Genomic DNA, 19,650 nt, shown 5'->3' on the forward strand with positions numbered 1-19,650 from the left:
GGATGCCAGTAAATGTGTTTAGAGTGGCTTTCGGTGCATTTTTATCTATCTGGTCAGGAATATTGTGCTCAGCAAAACATTGCTCATGAAGCTTTTAGTTCTTTTTCACAGTGTCCTAGAACATCCTTTGATCCTCAACAGCCTTTCCAAAGAGGTCTGGATAGAGTACATCCCTAAAGATGTCACATCTTTGATCCAAGCTATGGATCAAGGTGGTTTTGCCAGATTTGAGGCTTGCTATCTACTTGGCACTTATTTTGCACGACTCACCAGGGTGGAAATCTGACCATGTGCAATTAACAGCATTGCAAATGCTTCAGAGGAGGTGAATCAGCTGGACATGAATAGTGTATAGTGCAAGGTCTGCCCTGAAGTAATTCGTGACTTCAGGTTTCAGTGAGCCAAGTGAATCTATTCAGCTAGCCATAGTGACGGTCAACAAGGTAGGATTTATTTTGAAGTGGACCGAGATAACATTGAGAAGGTGCTGGAATCCTGAAGAACTGACCAACAGGGAGGTGTTGCTTTAGGAGTGCACCTTTAACAAGAGTAAGCCAGGTGAAGAAGGGGAAGAATTGTCACCAAGCAACTAACATTGCAACAGTTGTCAGAAGCTTTCAACCTCATTGAAAATTTTCAGTTCTTTCAAAGATAATGATGATTAAAGAAGTTTGAAGACCAGCAGAGAAATAGAGGATCAGTCTCTGCTTCAGGGAATTGTACCAAGAGAAGCAAAAACACAAGGTGTCACAATCCATTCAAGGCTGCAACTCACCATGCTGTTCAAGATGTATAGGTGCCAAAAAGTCAGAAGAACCCTCCCCCCCCCCCCCCCCCCCCATCTCACATCAACCCCCCCCCATCTCACATCAACGTTTTGCCATCTTGATAGTGAGTATTAATTGTTTTTTGGCTTATAAAGTGTATTTAATGTTTTGGGTTGCATATTAAGGCTGCAAACCTTGGGTTAGCCATGCAACTCCTGATGTTACATACATGTAAAGAGAAAAATTTGCTTTAAGTAGTGCTTTCCATGAATGTAACTAAAATTGCATATTCCTGTACTCCATGTCTGGAAGAGTGTAGCTCCAACAACACAAGGCATGTAACCTGCTTGGTATCTCATCTGCAATGAAAAAACATTTACTCGCTCCACCACCAGCACACAGTGGCAGCAGTGTGTACCATCTACAAGATGCACTGCAAAGATTTGCTATCTTCCAAACCCAAGACCTCTACCACCAGAAGGCAAGGGCAGCAGAGGATGAGAACACCAGCAGCCTTTCAAAGCCATGCACCATCCTGACTTAAAACTATATCACTGCTCCTTCACTGTTACTGGGCCAAAATCTTGAAACTCCTTAACAGTACTGTAGGTGTACTTACACCACATGAAGTAGTTGAAGAATGTGGCTCACCACCTTCTTGAGGGCAGTTAGGGATGGCAACAAATGCTGGCTTCTCCAGTGATGACTACATCCCAAGAACAAAAGAGAAAATATGTACTGAGCCTATAGCCTTGAGATTATCACAAGGAGGTGGTGAGAGGTTTTATGAAAATTTATACAAAAATGTTAATAGAACAGGAAATTCTTTAGCACAAATTAATATTGAGGCAGAGCCTTATTAGGGGTAGGATAGTACTGGAAAGAATACAAATAAATGCAGGGAATATGATTAGAATAAACTTGTAAAGCAAGGGCACCCATGAGTCAAGTGAACTCCTGGTTGTGGAGTTTCATGACATTGTATTTGTAATGAATAAGCTTATTATTGCAAGTTTGTTTCTTTAATGTGACAGCATAAACCATCACATTGAAGAAAAATTTACCCATGGTTCAACTCTGGCCGATGTTTATTACATCTGCTACTGCCATGCTGGAAAATGCATGTGTATGGATGCCAGGTGAAGCCAGAATCTGCTGTGATATTCCCAATGGACAAATGCAGCTTCTTGGCTGGGTTCATGAATTGAGAATAGGCTCTTGGAATATGCACAAGGATCGGACTGTATACCAATATGAGCCAGCACCTTCAGAAAAGGCAGAAAATAAATCAGCAGGGCCAAGTACCGGGAGGAAGAATATTTTGAGTAGACAATACTTTACTGTTAAAAGGAAAGGAAAAGAAGAAATAGGCCACTCTACTATTGAAACGTTCACTGTCCTTTATATGAATAGATCATTGATTTGAGGCCAGTATTATGCCAGCATCCATTGTTGAATTAACCTGGATTGCTTTGAAACAACTAATGAATGTTCTATTCAGAGATTTGCTTCAGCGAGTTGAATCAGTTAGGTTTTTTACACTTGACTTGAAGTGGTCCCATGATATGATTTCAAACATATAACTTATGGAGGGAATAATTAACCATTTTTCTGCTGTCTTTCTTAAAAGCGAATTTATTAAACTTGGCATGAATTGACCAAAATTGAACTGTATTTTTGTTTTTCTTTTACAATTTTTGATTAACAGCATTTAGTGCATCATCATATGAACTAAAAATATGCATGTTGCTGAATACTCCATTAAGCATAATGGGTTATTTTTTCTTGGGAGTTGATGTATAAATTTGAGGTGGAAGGAATGGACTGAGGCTAGAGAAGTAAATAGTGCTGAACAACTTTGCACAGACCTATTCTGAGAGAATTTTAGACACTCTTAATTTACTTTCGTCCCCTCCTTTTCCAAAATTGCTGATTCCATCAGTAGAATGTGATGTGGCAGACTGTAGTCATTCTCTGGTGTACTTTGCCCAAGTGGCTATGGGGAATTTGTGAGCCATGTAGGCTAGTTGGGGACACCACAACAAAGTTATATTCTGTTACCATATAGCCATGCATATGCTGTTCCAGCAGGTGAGACTGGATAAGTCATCACAGATCCTGTCTCCCAAAATGTGGCCAGTCATACCACCTTGATTGCTACCCTAATTGTCAGCAATTAAATCTGGGCTCATTCTGCAGAGATCTTGCCTCTGAAATATTGACATGCCCAACATTTTGACATTTATGATATGAAAGAATGCTTTTAGCCAGCTGTTTTTGGTAGGTGATCTATATCGAGAATATTGTTCAGCATCCAAAATGTATGAGACATTGTATTTTAATATCAGGGAGTTAAGTAGTGGGAGTTTGTTCCTGTGTCGATTGAAAACAGTGTACATGTTTTAAGTTAAAGAATGAAACCACAAGATTCTGCGGTTTAAATAAGATTTTCTTTTGCTATATAAGAGTCAAGCAAAGCAAGTATGATGCTGCCTTGGATAATCTAAAGTACTCTCAAACTCAGTATCAACACCAGTTAAACATGAATTAACAGGCAAATTGTGGTTGATTATAAACTGTAAATTACACATTGCATAGCAGGTACAAAGACCAGTCTTATGAATTCGCTCAGCAATCCACTGAGCGTTTCTATTGTCAATTTACATTGCAAAGTCCTTCAAAGCTCTGTCTTCCTCATGATGGATTTCAGCTCCTCCTCCTTCCTGGAGTTGGCCTGATTCCCCAGCTGACAGCAGCGCACAACCAACTTGAATTTTATGGATACAGTCTTCATTAGAAGTGGCACATGCCTGCAGAACCTCCTTTAACTTGATCTGAATAATATAGGTTCAACAATGTTATCTTCATGTAATAGAAAAGGCTGCAGAAATTAGATCTTTGCTTATTCTCACCACCTGGATCCAGCCTCTGACTTCAGCTTACCTGTTCTGCACCAGTGGACTTTATCTACTTCTATTGAGCTTGGATGGCTGTGGCCTTTTATAGCTTTCATCCAGACTTAATCTCCCCAGAAGTTTTTGTTTTCAATCTGTTTCAGTCTTAGTTTTTTTGCTTTCCCTTTTCAGTTTCCCCTTTCCATTAAGATCTGTCTCAAAACTACAAACCTTGACCACAGATTCCATCACACAGGCAAAAAGCACTGGAGCCTGAAAGGGTAATTTTTTTTGTGTTTTGTTCCTTTCGCAGCTCCTTGTATAATGTGCCTGCATGCAGCAAGAGTTTATAACATTTTAGTCTTGGGCAGATATGTGACAAGTATATTGTGCCAAGCAAAAACCATCCCCCTATCCTCTGCTTTCAATGGCATTACCATCGATTTCCCCCACCATCAACCTCCTAGGTCATCATTACCAGCCTCTCTCATACCATGGCAACTAGAGAGAGGATCAGAGGAAGGGCATTCTGTGGCAGATGGCATGCGTCCTGACTCTGCAGAAACTTTACACCGTCTCCAAGGCACAAGTCGTGAGTGTGATGGAAACGTTCCACTTGTTTTGCAGCTCCAGCAACATTCAAGCTTCACACCATCTATGATTTTTGGACCTCACCCACCATCTTAAAATTTACTTTTCCACCTATATGATGCACTGCAACAAGCTGCCATGCCGCCTTTGATAGCATCTTCCCAAACTAATGATCCTCCTACCACCTAGGTGAAGGAGAGGACTGAAGATGTATAGGAGCACCAGCTCCAACCCTTCCCTGCCCAAACACACTCCATGCTAACCTGAATGCATATTGCTAGGTCAGAATCCTGGAACACTGTCCCAACATACCCTTTAATTGTCCTTTTAAGTTTTTTTTTGCACAAGGCAACTTAAGAGGCTAACTTGGGCGCAGTCTGCAGGGGAACTTTTGGGTTGCTGTGTAGTTTCAAGTTAATAATGTAGCAGTATCTTCACTGCACCAAATTAAGCAGGGGGCTGACCATCACCACCTTCAGGGCTATAGCCAGCGACATCCAGATCTTGTGAATGGAAGATGCTATACATACTATTTCTTACCTAAAAGAACATGACAAGTGCTTGTGCAAAGCATTCTTAGCCCAGTTTTTTAAAAAAAAGATAAGATATAAAGCTAGACATTTAAACTAAATTCAGCACACTAAATGCAAATATACTGTATAACAATATGCTACATAATGTGAATAGCAATATATGATCCAAATAGATCTGCGGCATATCAAGTGCTTAATTTGAGGGTGAAACTGACGGCAGCTTCCCAAAAAAATGGTCCTTGCAGATTTTAATATACTGTAAATGGCAAACAATTGCACTAGTAAAACTCCAAGGATTGCACTACCAGTTAAGAACAAAATCCATATTCAAAATCTTAGATGTTGGATTGGTGTGGTATTTTTGCTAGAAAGGGTGACCCAAAACTAGCTTGTCAGTTCATGGTTTCCTATTACTTTGTTTTATTTTCATATAGGTCGCTTAAACTACGCACATCCTGGATCGGACAATCCTCTTCCTATTAATGGTAAGTACTTGTCATAAATACCCAAACATTTCTTAATGCTGAAATTGGGAACTTTCCTGTTGAAGAATTGCAGGTCCAATCAGCATTGTATAACAGCTGCACCCTAGAATTCCTAACGGGGTCTTCTAAGTAGTGAATATCAGAGTCTAGTAGATTTATTTTCTAAGAATTACTCTGAATGCAACCCTTCATTTTCTGTAGACATTAATTTAAGGTCCTTGCTATTAAAACAACCAATGATCTTTTTTTCCTTATGTAACATCTATCTCGCTATATAGTATAAAGTAAAATTTTGTAACCTTAAGGACCCTCTGCAGTGCGCATCTGAAAAATTAGAAGCAAACAGCATCTTTATTGTAAACAGAGTAAGTTTGACAGTGTTATATCACTGCAAAATAGATATAAGCTACACCTGAAGTATATAGTGTAGAAGCATCTATATACATGAAAGCTTGAACAAGTAAATTAGCATAAAATAACAGGTTTTTAAAAATTGACTCATCGGTATTTGAACTATAACTCATTCTTAAATGTAATAGAAGCAGAATAATTAAATAACCATTTCTAGACTCTGGCCTATTTGACTGACGCTTTCTCATTCTGCAATCAAATCATAAAATATAGGACAGGAGCCATTTAGTTCACCTTTATAAGAGCCATCCAATTAGTCCCATTCCTCTGCCCTTTCCCTGTATCTTCACAAATATTTCTCCAAGTATATATCCAATTCCAACATATAGCCCTTCAGCCACTGGAAGCATTTTTTTCTTAATCATTCGATGAACCCTTCACGATTTGAACAGCTATCAAATTTTTCCTTCTCTTGTAAGAGGTTCATGCCCTGTTTCTCTACCCTGTCCAGGTAACTGATTCTTTTCTTTATTCGCTGCAAGAGGATATTAACTAAAACCATGAAATACATGGTACAGCAAATTAGTTTGGGCAAGGATATAAATCAATCCCTTGGTTCATAAGATTTTATAAGACTTTCATGATACATTCATTTTGTTTAACTAACCTCTTTAGTAGCTTGTTGTTTAATGCCAACAATCAGTTATAATGAATATGTATAGTGTGTAATAGAATCCATGTTTTAAATTTCCTGCAGCAGGATAGCCAAATATTTCTAAAAATCAAAATACCCCATTAGTAGCTGGTAAGATTTTATATCAGTGATATAAATTGACACAACTGTTCCTGACAGTTTGAAGCTATTTCTCTCCTTTTTATAATGTTTGTTGTCACTGTCATAAATGGCTTTTTGAAGGCAAGGGTGGGTAAAGTTCTCACTAAACTGCATCAGTATGCATGGTGCAGTGACCTGGAACATACCATGCAAGCTTTATTCTGAAGAATAAAGAATGAAGAATAAAGCTTGGAGGATGAGTCATTACTAATTCTCCTGTTATTGAGTTGATTTGCAATAGGATCTTCAGAAAACTCTGTTCACGTCTTCAATTTGGATAACCATATGGCCTCAGATACTCTATAATAATGTGGGTAATAAAATTATGAAATTTTCCATGATTTTTCATCAGAGACAAGACATTTACACTAAACCTTAGATGCCGAGTTAATCAAAACTCAAGTTGCTCAATCATGCTCCAGCTCACTTTCTAATTTGCAGATTAAAGGTCGTAATCTGTATGAAATTGCTTTTGTGCATAATCTATTTCCACAGCAGAAGATGGCATCATTTTGCTTTCTTTTGTCATGTAATGACCTGAATGGAAGCTTATTGAAGTTGGGTTGTCTATTGAAAGGAGAGTTATTAATTTTGGGGTTTCATAATGAAGTGCTATCCAGCATCATTTTATCATAAGTTATAATGTTAAATAGAAATCTTTTAACATGTGTTCCACTTAATGGATTTAAATTTAATCAGACCCATTGAGAGACTTTGGGGAATTTTAGTCTCACAGTAGCCGAATTAACTTTTAAAACACATTTAACTATGCCATTGCTCTTTTGGTTTTCAACAAGGAAATAAAGCTCGATTTTGAAGTTACTAGAATGTATAGACCAGTGGACTTTCCGAAATCAATGCCTTGATATTGCAAAAAAGTAGTGATGAAACACGAGGCCATTGTTGAACCACATTAGTCACTGGGTCCTAGATTCCCCAACCAGCTGGAATATTTTCGCTCCTGTCAGTTCCCTTAACATCTTGCACATTTCAATCCAATTAGTTCTTGGTGTTCCAAATTTCAGGAATAAACCCCTAATTTGTGTATTTTCTCCTTGTAATTTAACCCTTGGAGTCTAGGCATTGTTCTATTAAACCTATGTTGCACTCCCTCCAAGGCCAGTATACCTTCCCTAAGGTGTGGCACTCGAAACAGAAGGCCACTGTTATCATAGAATCCCTACAGTGCAGAAGGAGGCCATTCGGCCCATTGAGTCTGCACGGACCACAATCCTGCCCAGGCCCTATTTCTGCAGCCCCACATATTTGCCCTGCTAATCCCCTGACAGTAGTCAATTTAGCATGGCTAATCAACCTAACTCGCACATCTTTGGACTGTGGAAGGAAACTGGAACACCCAGAGGAAATCCACACAGTCACGGGGAGAATGTGCAAACTCTGCACAGACAGTGACCCAAGCCGGGAATCGAACCTGGGTCTGTGGCGCTGTGAGGCAGCAGTGCTAGCCACTGTGCCACTCTGACTTGTCAATCACCTACTTATCTTCCTTTTTAAGTCACTGGTCCCAGCTTGGTTCAAGTGGAGCCTGTTCCAGTGGTATAGTTTTTCTCCCAGCACTGGTTCCAGTGTCTTAGGAAATGGAACTTCTTTTTCTGCACACCAGTCCTTCAGCCACATTTTTCACCTCCCGATCTTCTGTTTCATCCATTTAACAGATTTGCCTGTTTTTTTTTCTGGACAGTGCCTGTTTCATCCTAAAGCTTTAATCATAGTGGCTATTCAGTTTCTTCTTTTTATATAGAAGATTGAACTTGATCAATTTCTGGTTTCTAATGTATAAATTTTTGTACATGTTAGGCTGTTGACTAAATCTGGTTCCATATTGCATTTAATATGGCCTCCCCATTGTTTAATTCTAGGACATTTTTTAAAGTCAAAGCTTAATGCACTGAAATTTCCTGTTTTACTGGCATGAACTTGTCTGCTTATTCTAATCTATATGGAAGTTAAAATTTCCCATTCAAGACTACCACATTTCCATTCCTAATTTCTATATGAATGCATTCTGTCACTTCACAGCTGCTTTCAGGAGAGTCTACACATTCTGCTACATTCTTAATCACGTTCTTAATACTGCCTGCTTACCTCTTGTTATATCACATCTTTTCATAGAAGTAATTTCTAAATAACTAAATCCACTCCTACCCCTCCCAAGTTTACATATCTTTCCTGTAGACCTTTATAATCTGATATTCTGTTAACATTAACATCATGACATCTTCCAGTTGATGGTCTGATGTAATTTTATTTGCTACTCTGCTTTTAAATTCTTGGAAGATTAATTGAGATCTCCTGTATGAACATAGAGATGGCTGAGATTAGATACAATACAACTGTACAGCTTCAAGGACATTAACATGTTCAAGTTTGACTATATGATTGATTTAGTTGGCTGCTTTTGAGCTTTTCAGGTCAATGTATGAAATAGAATAATGCATAGCTTGAATCAGGTGTGTTGTGTGTTTTGGAAGAAACTGTGGCTAATCAAGCAGATCAGATTATAGGTGTTTTGTGATGTCTCGCCTCCTGATTTTCCCTTGGTACTTGCCTAAATGGGTGAAATTCCTAAACATTCACTCCATCTGCCACTAGCTTACTCTGGATGCAGTGTATGTTACCTACGTGCACTGCAGCAACTAACCAGGACTACTTCAGCAACAATTTTCAGTAGGTATGTGGGATCGACATAGCTTTCACATTTCCCTCAAAGTCATACACATCCCGACTTGAAATTGTTGCTCTCCCATCACTGGGTTAAAATCCTGGAACTTCCTAAATAACAAACTAACAACATTGCGAGAGCACCTTCATAGAAATGGTCCACCATCACCGTCTCAAAGAAACTAGCAATGCCCATATCTGAGAGTAATGATTTTAAAGTACTGTACATTCCAACAAATGGGTGACTAATTCATGTCCATTTCTTTTGATTTGCTAGCTGGGGCTGAGTTTTGCACTAATTTACTTTAGGTGACCAGTATAGGAGTTGTAAATTTTTACAGATATTAGACTAATTTACTGTTTTCACAGCAATTTGGAAAAAAAAACAAATTTGCACATTAGTCATCCCCATTTTACCAGCGGTACAATTTATCTTGTCTTCCTTTGTTCCTCCCTCTTGAAAATGTGTGGTTGTCGTGTGAAGAAGTTATTAGTAATTTGGTATTACATCCTTGTCAGCACAATGATAGTGGCTGATATTTGGGGTTTTCAGTATTGACATTAGGTCCTTTTTCACTAAAGTGACATCCATTTAAAGTGCACCTATTCCTTTGCCTTTTGAAGGCACAGAATAAAACTAAACTGTTTCCATGAAATAACACTTGGTTTCTGCACAGCTTTTTTTTACATGGGTATGATAAAGGAAGTAAATTTATCTGATTGAAAAGTGTTTTCTTTCTGTTTACATGCAGCAAGGACATATGGGCGAAGGCGAGGTAAAACTATGAAAATAAATTACTATAATGCATTCATAGTATAGCACTTCAGCTCAGACTGGACTGGTAACTTAGTCATAACATTTTTTATACATGCGTCACAATATTTCAAAACACAAAGTAATTCCTTGCTGAAGGACTTAAATGGGAAATGTATGACGAAAATGCAAGTATATTCAGAATTTTATTTTCTTATTAAATCCAGTTGCACAAATGCTTTCATTGTACATAATATTGTATTCTCTACCTCTACATATCTATTTTTTTGAGATGCGCAAAGTTGGTCTCGTTTTACTCTATGGTCTATTTATTACACGACAATATTTAATAAATGTCGGGTCAGAATTAGCTTGCTAATACAGGAGAGGTATTGAAATACTTTCTGATAAACCCTTTTTACCAATTCCACCATGGTTTGCTCAATACGCTTCTGAGCTACTTCCAGTAAAAGCTTGTTGTTTTTAGTTTGTGACCCTTGGATGGTGTGTTTTTAACAATTTTGGAACCCTATTGGGTTTAACCATACAAGTATAAATAGAAAGCCTTTACTTTGTTTAGTATTCCAATAAACTTATTTTTAATATTTCCCAATCTCCATGCTACATGTGAGGCTGGGGCCATTGAGTCAAAAAAACTCTTCAGTTCATATCTACATGAAAACATGCCTCTTAAAAAGCTTTGGCTGGAATTCTCCCCCAAAAAAACTAAGTGCCCAACGGGTGAGAAAACGGGAGAATTTCCCACCTGTTTTTTGGGCATACTTACCTGAATGAATCTCCGACTTTCTGTGCCTCAGAGATTCACACTGGAAGTGGGGGCATGGGGCCTCATCCCGCTCGGCCGGAATCAGCGTACTGAGTAGGCCACTGCTGGCCTTCCAATGTTTTTCCAGGTCCCCTTCTCCCTGATTCTCTTGCGGAGCTGGCTACGCTAGAAAAAGGGCCTCAGACTCGATCGGTTGAGCGCCGGCCGCGAATCCCGCTAAAGGCCTCCCACTAATGTCTCCCAGCCTGCTGCGCTACTCGAGCAGTACAGAGGGCTGAGAAAATCCCGGCCTTCATCTTTTGTGACTGGTTTTTCAAGTTGCTATTCCTTAAAATAGCTTTGCTTAGATGGTAACTTTATTCATGTTCTCTTTTGCTGGGGCTCATTTCACAAAGCAAAAGTACCTTTGTTGCTTCTGTGTACAATTATAAAACCAAAGGAAAACAAAGTTCTCCTCATCTCTGCACGATGAGCCAATATTAATGCTCTTCAAGTGTAGAATCTTTTAAACACTCACATTTTACCACTTCACACAAACGATGGAAAGCTTTTTCAATATGTTTTAAGGAAAATATAAACCAAATAGAGTTGCAGATTTAGTTTTTCAGTTAGGACATGCCTGCATAGATGTGTTAATGCTATGTGACTGTCCTCGAATTTGCTATTCTAGCTGGTTTGCTACATAACATGATATTATCTTTAAAGGAGCAACCACTCATTAACACCAGTATAATTGCCAATGAAAGCACTTTTTCTCTACCTGTGTGAAATCATTCAAGTGAAAAACAAGAACGAATAATTTGCTACCAGCAATAATTTTATTAATTATCTCTATGCCATTACAAAAGCAGCAATAGCAAATTAATTTTGGATTCAATGTTCCAGTGCAGGTGAATTCAAGAAGTTAATCTTGAACTCCAGGGCAGACCTTGTGTTGGTCATTGCCAGAAAATAAGGAGCAAATATTTAATAAATTGTAATTTTAATTAAAATTTAGTGATTGTCATAATCATCTTGTCCATTGTCATCCATCAAGAATGCCAAATGACTGGCAGTGTGTCCACTTTGACAAAAACTCCCACCAAAAGGAATAAAATTATTCTTTATAAATGCTCTGAAAAAATAACTCAAGACATATGAGGGTTTTAATTTTCATTCCTTAGTTTTAATTACTAATTTGCACCAAGCCCATCACTCTTATTTTGACTTTCTTTGTAACACTCTAAGATTCTCTTTCTTTAAAAAAAAATGAGGAACACCTTGATTTAGAGATGGTGATCAATCCCTGGTATCCATTAACCTTTGTAATTCCATTGACATATCCTTAATTTTTGAAATAGGGTCACTATCTCACTGCCATTATTGCAGTGTCCTGTAATGTAGGTGTATAAATATCCATTTCTTTGCCGATCCCAATGAAATAGCTCACTCATTCCATGGCATCAGTCATTACTCTGGGAAGAGTGAGCTATTCCATTGTGATGGGCTGCACTTGAACTGAGCTGATTAACAGTACAACCATAGTTGTGGACAGGGGTAAATTGGAGGGGGGGTGGGGGGTGCAGGGTTTGGGTGAAGGGAGATTTAGAAATTCAAAGTTCATAATGTAATCTGAGCATGGTGAAAGAACTGATAGACTCCGGGCTTACAAGTTTTGCCGGTCTGCTTCCTCTTAGTACTGAAATCGCCACTCCAATAGTCCACCACTACCAATCGAATTATTTTGATATTGACATCCCATCTCTAATGACTGGTTCTACGAATGCATAGCAAGTGTGTCTCAAGATGAAATACAATTGAAATACAAGATGAAAGGCAATTAAATCCATGTAAAGTAATAGGGCACCAGGGCTTGATGGATTTCCAATAGAACTTCAGAATAAAATCCTTAGCACAACCATCTCCAATATCATTGTCTCTGGTTTTGAAATGCTTTCTCTCTAAAGCTTTCCCTCCTATGCTGTGTGAAGCATCTTTTAAAGATGGATAAGGATCCCCTGCATTGCAATTCATACTAGCCTATTTCCCTTTTAAATATGGATGTCAAGATATTAACGAAAGCCCTTAGTCCACCGTCCCAAACCTGTCCTTTCATCTGCCAGTTCTCCTGACCAGATGGGTATTATACAGGGCGAGCAATCCTCCTCTCAGTTGTCTTTTTGATATTCATGTGCATTTGACTACTTCTCTTCCTTATTTCGATTCTTATAACTGAATTCACCAAAGGCTTTTGATAGAGTGGAATGGGGCTAGCTTTTCACTCTTCAGACATTTGGATTTGGACCCATTTTTATAAGATGGATAAAACTATTGTATTACCCTCAGTTACATCAGTACATACAAATAATATCTATTCTAAAGGCTTTGGCCTCATTGCTATTGAGCCCCTAGCAATTTCACTGTGGACCTTTGGAGGTATTCTGGGTGTTATTTGGGGTGGAGTCGAGCGGAAACTCTATGGTGATGATCTGTTTCTTTACATCTCTGATCTGGCCTCGTATCTCCCACGTACTTTCTCTATTCTTGAGCAATTTGGTCATATTTCAGGTTTTAACATTAATTTGCAAAAGAGTGAACTTTTTCCTGTTAACTCTATTCCCAAGAGTTACCTTTCTACCACCTCCAAGGTCTCAACAGTTTTAAATATTTAGGCATTTTAATTCATTCCTTGGAGACCCTTTAAAGCTCCACCTTGATCATTTGTTGGAACATACAAATTAGAACTTAGCATGATGGTCTAATTTACCCCTTTCTTGAGCAGATCGTATAAGTTCTGTAAAAATGAATATTTCTATACTTCAGTGCATTCCATTATTTATCCCAAGTTATTTTCAATAGACCAATTAATTTCTTTTATTTAGAATAAATGAACACCCAGAATTTGTAAAATAGGATCACTATATGCCATGCTAAATTGTCCCTTAGTGTCAGGGGGACTGGCTAGGGTAAATGCATGAGGTTGTGGGGTTGGGGCCTGAGTGGGATTGTGGTCGGTGCAGATTCAATGGGCTGAATGGCCTCCTGCACTGTAGATTTCTGTTTCCAGCATTTGGTCTGTGGACTTGTAAATATGACATTTCAAGTGCTCATCTAAATGCTGCTTAAATGTTGAGGGTTCCCACCACTATCATCCTTTCAGACAGTGATTTCCAGGTTTCTATCACCCTCTGGTGAAAATGCCTTTCCTCTTAATTCCCACTAAATCTCTCGTCCATTACCTTAAACCCATGCCCCCTGGTTATTGACCCCTTGATGAAGGGGAAAAGTTCCTTCCTATCTACCCCATATTCTCATAATTTTGTGTACACTTTGATCAGCCTAACTCTCCTCTCTTCATTGCTGAAATGCTCCAGCCCAGGCAGTACCCTGGTGAATCTCCTGTGCACTTTTTCTAGTGCAATCGCATCTTTCCTGTGGTGTGGTGACCAGAACGGTGCACAATACTCCAGTTGTGGTGTAACGATAATTTTATACAGTTCCATTGTAACCTCACTGCTCTAATATTCCAAGCCTCAGCTAATAAAGGCAAGTATCCCCATGCCTTCTCAGCCACCTAATCTACCTGTGCTGCTGCCTTCAGGGATCTTTGGAAATGCTCTCCAAGGGCCCTCTAGTCCTCTACTACTTGGGGTGTTCATTTCCAAATTATATTATCTCATCTTTTCACTATACTGTGCTTTTTACTTAACTCTTGGAAGCAAGATTTTGATTCCGACTTGTCAGAAGATAACAGTCTATTTTCTCTTGTGTACATTCCTCATCTGTATGTGCAAGACATGGGTTGGTACAATTTAAAATTTTACATTATATGCATTTATCCAAAGTTAAATTAGCTAAGATTTTTCCAAATTTTGATCCAACCTGTAATAAATGCCACCCTGCCCCTCCAATTCCTATGTAATGACTGTGTCCTAAATTCTGTTGCCCCTGATGGCTGCAGCTCCTGGGAGACCGAGTTAGGGAGCTGGGTGCACTCCGAGGTTATCCGGCATGCTGAGCACTTTATAGATCAGAGTTTTCGTGAGGTGGTCACACCTAAGTTACAGGCAGAGAACGCAGGAATCACTGTGGCCATTCTCCTTGTAAAGAAGTATACTGTTGGTGGGGAAATGACCATTCAGGTGAAAGCAACAGTAGCCAGATCTGTGGCACAAAGACTGGCTCTGGGGCATAGCAGTAAACAGAACCATAGTGATAGGAGACTTGATAGTTAGGCGGGCAGACAGGAGATTCCGTGACTGCAAACGGGAGTGCAGGATGCTCTGTTGCCTCACAGGTGCCAGAGTTAAAAATATCTCGGAAAGGCTGCAGGATATTCTCAAGGGGGAAGGTCAGCAGCCAGAAGTCGTTGTGCACGTCGGCACAAATGGCGTAAATAGAAATAGGGATGAGGTCCTGAGGAGTGATTATAGGGAGCTAGGGAAAAGATTAAGAAGCAGGACCTAGAGGGTGGTAATCTCTGGATTAGTTCCAGTGCCACGTGCTAGTGAGAGTAAGAACAGGAGAATATGGCAGATGAATGGGTGGCTAAAGAATTGGTACAGGGGACAGGGCTTCAGATTCTTAGATCATTGGAATCTTTTCTGCAGCAGAGGTGACCTGTTCAAGAGGGACAGGTTATATCTGGACTGGAGGGGGGCTGACATTCTGGGGGGAAGATTTGCTGCAAGGGAGGGTTTAAACTAGATTGGCAAGGAGTGGGATCCTCAGCAGCAGGGAAGTAAATGAGGGACTGAAAAGAACTGCAGTACTTAGCAATGGCAAGCTGAATGGAAATGAAAGGCAGGAGCACAGCAGGGAGCAGGAAAAACCTGTTAGATTAAATTGCATCTATTTCAATGGAAGAGAGCTGATGAACCAGGGCATGGATAGGTACGTGGGACTGGGATATTATAGCCATAACTGAAACATGGCTAAGGGAGCGACAGGACTGGCAGCTTAATGTTCCAGGGTATAGTCAACATTAAGAGCATTCAAATGGTTATTGGATAAACATATGGATGATATTGGAATAGTGTAGATTAGAGGGGCTTTAGATTGTTTTCACTGGTCGGCGCAACATCGAGGGCCGAAGGGCCTGTACTGCGCTGTAATGTTCTATAAGTGCTTTAGGCAGGACAGAAGTGGAGGAAAGAGAGGAGAGGGAGTTGCATTCTTGATTAAGGGGAGCCTCACGGCAGTAGTCAGAGATGAAATAACTGAGGGATCATCCAATGAGGCTTTGTGGTATAACTAAGAAATAAGAAGGGGATGGTGACCTTATTGGGGTTGTACCAAAGGCCCCCAAATCGTCAATGGGAATTAGAAGAACAAATATGCAGGGAGATTGGGTAGACTTGCCATAGTTGGGAATTTTAATTTTCCTAATATAGGCTGGGACAGCCATAGTGTTAAGGGCATGGATGGGGTGGAATTTGTTAAATATGTTCTGGAAAGTTTGCTCAGGCAGTATGTGGAGGGCCCTACTCGGGAAAGGGCAAAACTTGACCACCTCTTGGGAAATAGGCAGGGCAACTGACTGAGGTGACAGTGGGGGACCAATTTGGAATCTGTGACCATAGTTCTATTAATTTTAGAATAGTTATGGAAAGGGACAAAACTGGTCCACTGGGGCAAGGTGAATTTTGATGGATTTAGGCAGGAGCAATGGTTGACTGGAGTAGCTTGTTTGAGGGCAAAGGGACCTCTGGCAAGTGGGAGGCCTTCAAAAGTGAAATAGCTAGAGTTCAGTGTCTATGTTCTTGCTGGGGTGAAGGGTAAGGCTGGCAGGAGTAGTGAATCCTGGATGACAAAACATATTGAGGTCTTCGCCAGGAAAAAAGAGACATGGCTCGGGTACAAGCAGCTGGAATCAAGGGATTCCCTGAAGGTGTATAAGGGATACTGGAGTCTACTCGAGAAGGAAATTAGGAGGGCAAAAAGGAGGCATGAGGTACCTTTGGCTGAGAGGATTAAGGTGAATCCAAAGGGATTCTCTAAGTATATCAAAGGAAAAAGAATAACTGGAGAGAAAATAGGACCTCTCGAGGACCAAAGTGGACACGTGTGGAACTGCAGGAGATGGGCGAGGTTCTCGATGAATATTTCTCCTGTGTTTTCTGTGGAGAAAGACGAGACATGAAGACTTGAACCTGGGAAAGTTAGTGGCAATATATTGGAAGGCTTGCATTGCAGTGGAGGAGGTAATGGATGTATTAAAATGTATGAAGGTGGCTAAATCTCCTGTCCCTGACCAGGTATATCCAAGAACACTAGAGAAGAAATTGTGGGAGCCCTGGCTGAGATATTTGCATCATCGTTAGCCACGGGTAAGGTATCATAAGACTGGAGGGTAGCAAATTTTGTACCCTTATTTAAGAAGGCCGGCAAAGAAAAACCTGGGAATTATAGACTAGTAAGCCTAACTACTGTGGTGGGTAAATTACTAGAGAGGATTTAGAGGGATAAAATGTACAGGCATTTGGAAAGACAGGGTTTGATTAGGAGTAGTCAGCACAGCTTTGTGCATGGGATATCATGCCTTACAAATTTGTTGGCGTTCTTTGATAAGTGACCAGGAAGGTTGATGAGGGCAGGGTGGTAGATGTAGTCTATAGGGACTTCAGTAAGGCTTTTGGTAAAGTTCCACATGGTAGACTGTTCTGGAAGGATAGATCACATGGAATCCAGGGAGAGCTGGCAAATTGGATATATAATTGGCTTGATGGTAGGAAGCAGAAGGTGATGGAAGGATGTTTGTCAGACTGGACGCTTGTGACTAGTGGTGTGCCTCAGGTCAGTGCTGGGTCTATTGCTGTTTATCTATATCAATGATTTGGATGAGAATGTCCAAGGGGTGATCAGTAAGTTTGCAGATGACATTAAAATAGGTGGTATTGTAGACGGTGAAGAAGGTTATCAAAAGTTGCAGCAGGATCTTGATCAGCTGGGGAAGTAGGTCGAGAAATGACAAATGACAAATGGAGTTCAATACAGACAAATATGAGGGGTTCCATTTTGGAAAGTCAAATCAAGATGCGGCATGGTGGCACAGTGGTTAGCACTGCTGCCTCTCAGTGCCAGGGACCCAGGTTCAATTCCTGGCTTGGGTCACTGGAGTTTGCACGTTCTCCCCGTGTCTGTGTAAGTTTCCTCTGGGGGGTGCTCCAGTTTCTTCCCAGTTCAAGGATGTGCGTGTTAGGTGGATTGGCCATGCTAAATTGCCCCTTAGTGTCAGGGGGACTAGCTCGGGTAAATGCATAGGGTTATGGGGATAGGGCCTGGGTGGAATTGTGGTCAGTGCAGACTCTGGGCCAAATGGCGGCCTCCTGCACTGGAGGATTCTATGATTCTATAAGGTAGGACTTTCACGGTGAATGGTAGGACCTTGGAGTTCAGATGCACAGTCCTCTAAAGGTGGAGTCACCAGTAGATAGAGCAGTGAAGAAGGCTCTTGGCATCCTGGCCTTCATCAGTCAGAGCATTGCGTATAGAAGTTGGGAAGTTATGTTGCAGTTGTATGGGATGTTGGTGAGGCCGCATCTGGAATATTTTGTTCAGTTTTGGTCACCTTGCTATAGGAAAGATGTTATTAAACTGGAGAGAGTGCAGAAGAGATTTACAAGGATGTTGCTTGGACTCAAGGGACTGAGATATAGGGAGAGATTGGGCAGGATAGGACTTTTCTTTGGAATGTAGGAGACTGAGGGGTAGCGGCATTGGTTTAAGTTAAGAGGGGAAAGAATTAATGAGGAGCAACATTTTTACACAAAGGGTGGTACATATGTGGAATGAACTGCCAGAGGAAGCGGTTGAGACAGGGATATTGACAATATTAAAAAGACATTTGGACAGATAAATGGGTAGAAAAGGTTTAGAGGGATCTGTGCCCAAACGTAGGCAAATTGGGTTAGTTTAGATGGACTTTTTGATCAGTTTGGGTTGAAGGGCCTGTACCCATGCTGTACATTCTATGATTTGATGAACGAGGAGACAGTACAGGAAAGAGGTAGAGAATCTGGTGAACTGGTGCGACAGTAATAATCTCTCCCTCAGTGTCAGTAAAATGAAGGAGATAGTCATCAACTTCAGGAAGTGTAATGGAGGACAGTCCTCTGTCTACATCAACGGAATTAAAGTGGAAATGGTCGAGGGCTTCAAGGTTTTAAGTGTCCAGATCACCAACAACCTGTCCTGGTCCCTCCACACCAATGCTATTGTTAAGAAAACCCATCACTGCCTCTTAATTTCTCGTGCGGCTAAGGAAATTTAGCATATCTACTGCGACTGACCAACTTTTACAGATGCACCATAGAAAACATTCTTGCTGTGTCATAGCTTGATATGGCTCCTGCTCTGTTCAAGACCGCAAGAAACTACAATGGGTCATGAACGAAGTCCAGTTCATCACGCAAACCAGCCTCCCATCCATTGACTCTATCTACATTTCCTACTGCCTCGGAAAAGCAGTCAGCATAATCAAGGACCCCATGCACCCTGGACATACTCTCTTCCACCTTCTTCCGTTGGGAAAAAGATACAAAAGTCTGAGATCACGTACCAACCAATTCGAACAGCTTCTTCCCTGCTGCCATCAGACTTTTGAATGGACCCACCTTATATTAAGTTGATCTTTCTCTACGTACTAGCTATGTCTATAACACTACATTCTGCACCCTCCTTTCCTCCTCTATGTACGATATGCTTTGTCTGTTAGTATGCAAGAAACAATACTTTTCACTATACTAATACATGTGACAATAAAGCAAATCAAAAGTTTTTTGATTTAAATGCACTTGCAATAAGATAGATAAAATGGTGCCACAGATAGAGGTAAATGATTTGGATCTAATCACTGAGACATGGCTGCAAGGTAATCAATGTTGGGAAATAAATATTCCCAAGTACATGATATTTTGGAAAGACAGGAGGCATTGTAGCTCTGTTAGTAAAGGGTGACTTAAGGACTTGAAAGAAGGGATCTGGTCAAAAT

At 40.2% G+C, this 19,650-nt stretch overlaps 1 protein-coding gene across 2 annotated transcripts in view; it reads left to right on the plus strand.

Annotated features, from left to right (window-relative positions):
- The window catches only part of cpeb4b (cytoplasmic polyadenylation element binding protein 4b), a 95,458-nt gene that overhangs the window by 38,336 nt on the left and 37,472 nt on the right, over positions 1-19,650 (plus strand). The window contains exons 3-4 of one of the 2 annotated variants that reach the window (XM_078231158.1): positions 5,220-5,270; positions 9,891-9,914. In XM_078231158.1, the coding sequence (XP_078087284.1) occupies positions 5,220-5,270; positions 9,891-9,914 (75 nt within the window). The remainder of the gene's footprint in view (positions 1-5,219; positions 5,271-9,890; positions 9,915-19,650) is intronic. The other variant, XM_078231159.1, reaches the window with a different exon arrangement.

The sequence above is a fragment of the Mustelus asterias genome, chromosome 16, assembly GCF_964213995.1.
Source record: "Mustelus asterias chromosome 16, sMusAst1.hap1.1, whole genome shotgun sequence".
Classification (NCBI taxonomy): Eukaryota; Metazoa; Chordata; class Chondrichthyes; order Carcharhiniformes; family Triakidae; genus Mustelus; species Mustelus asterias.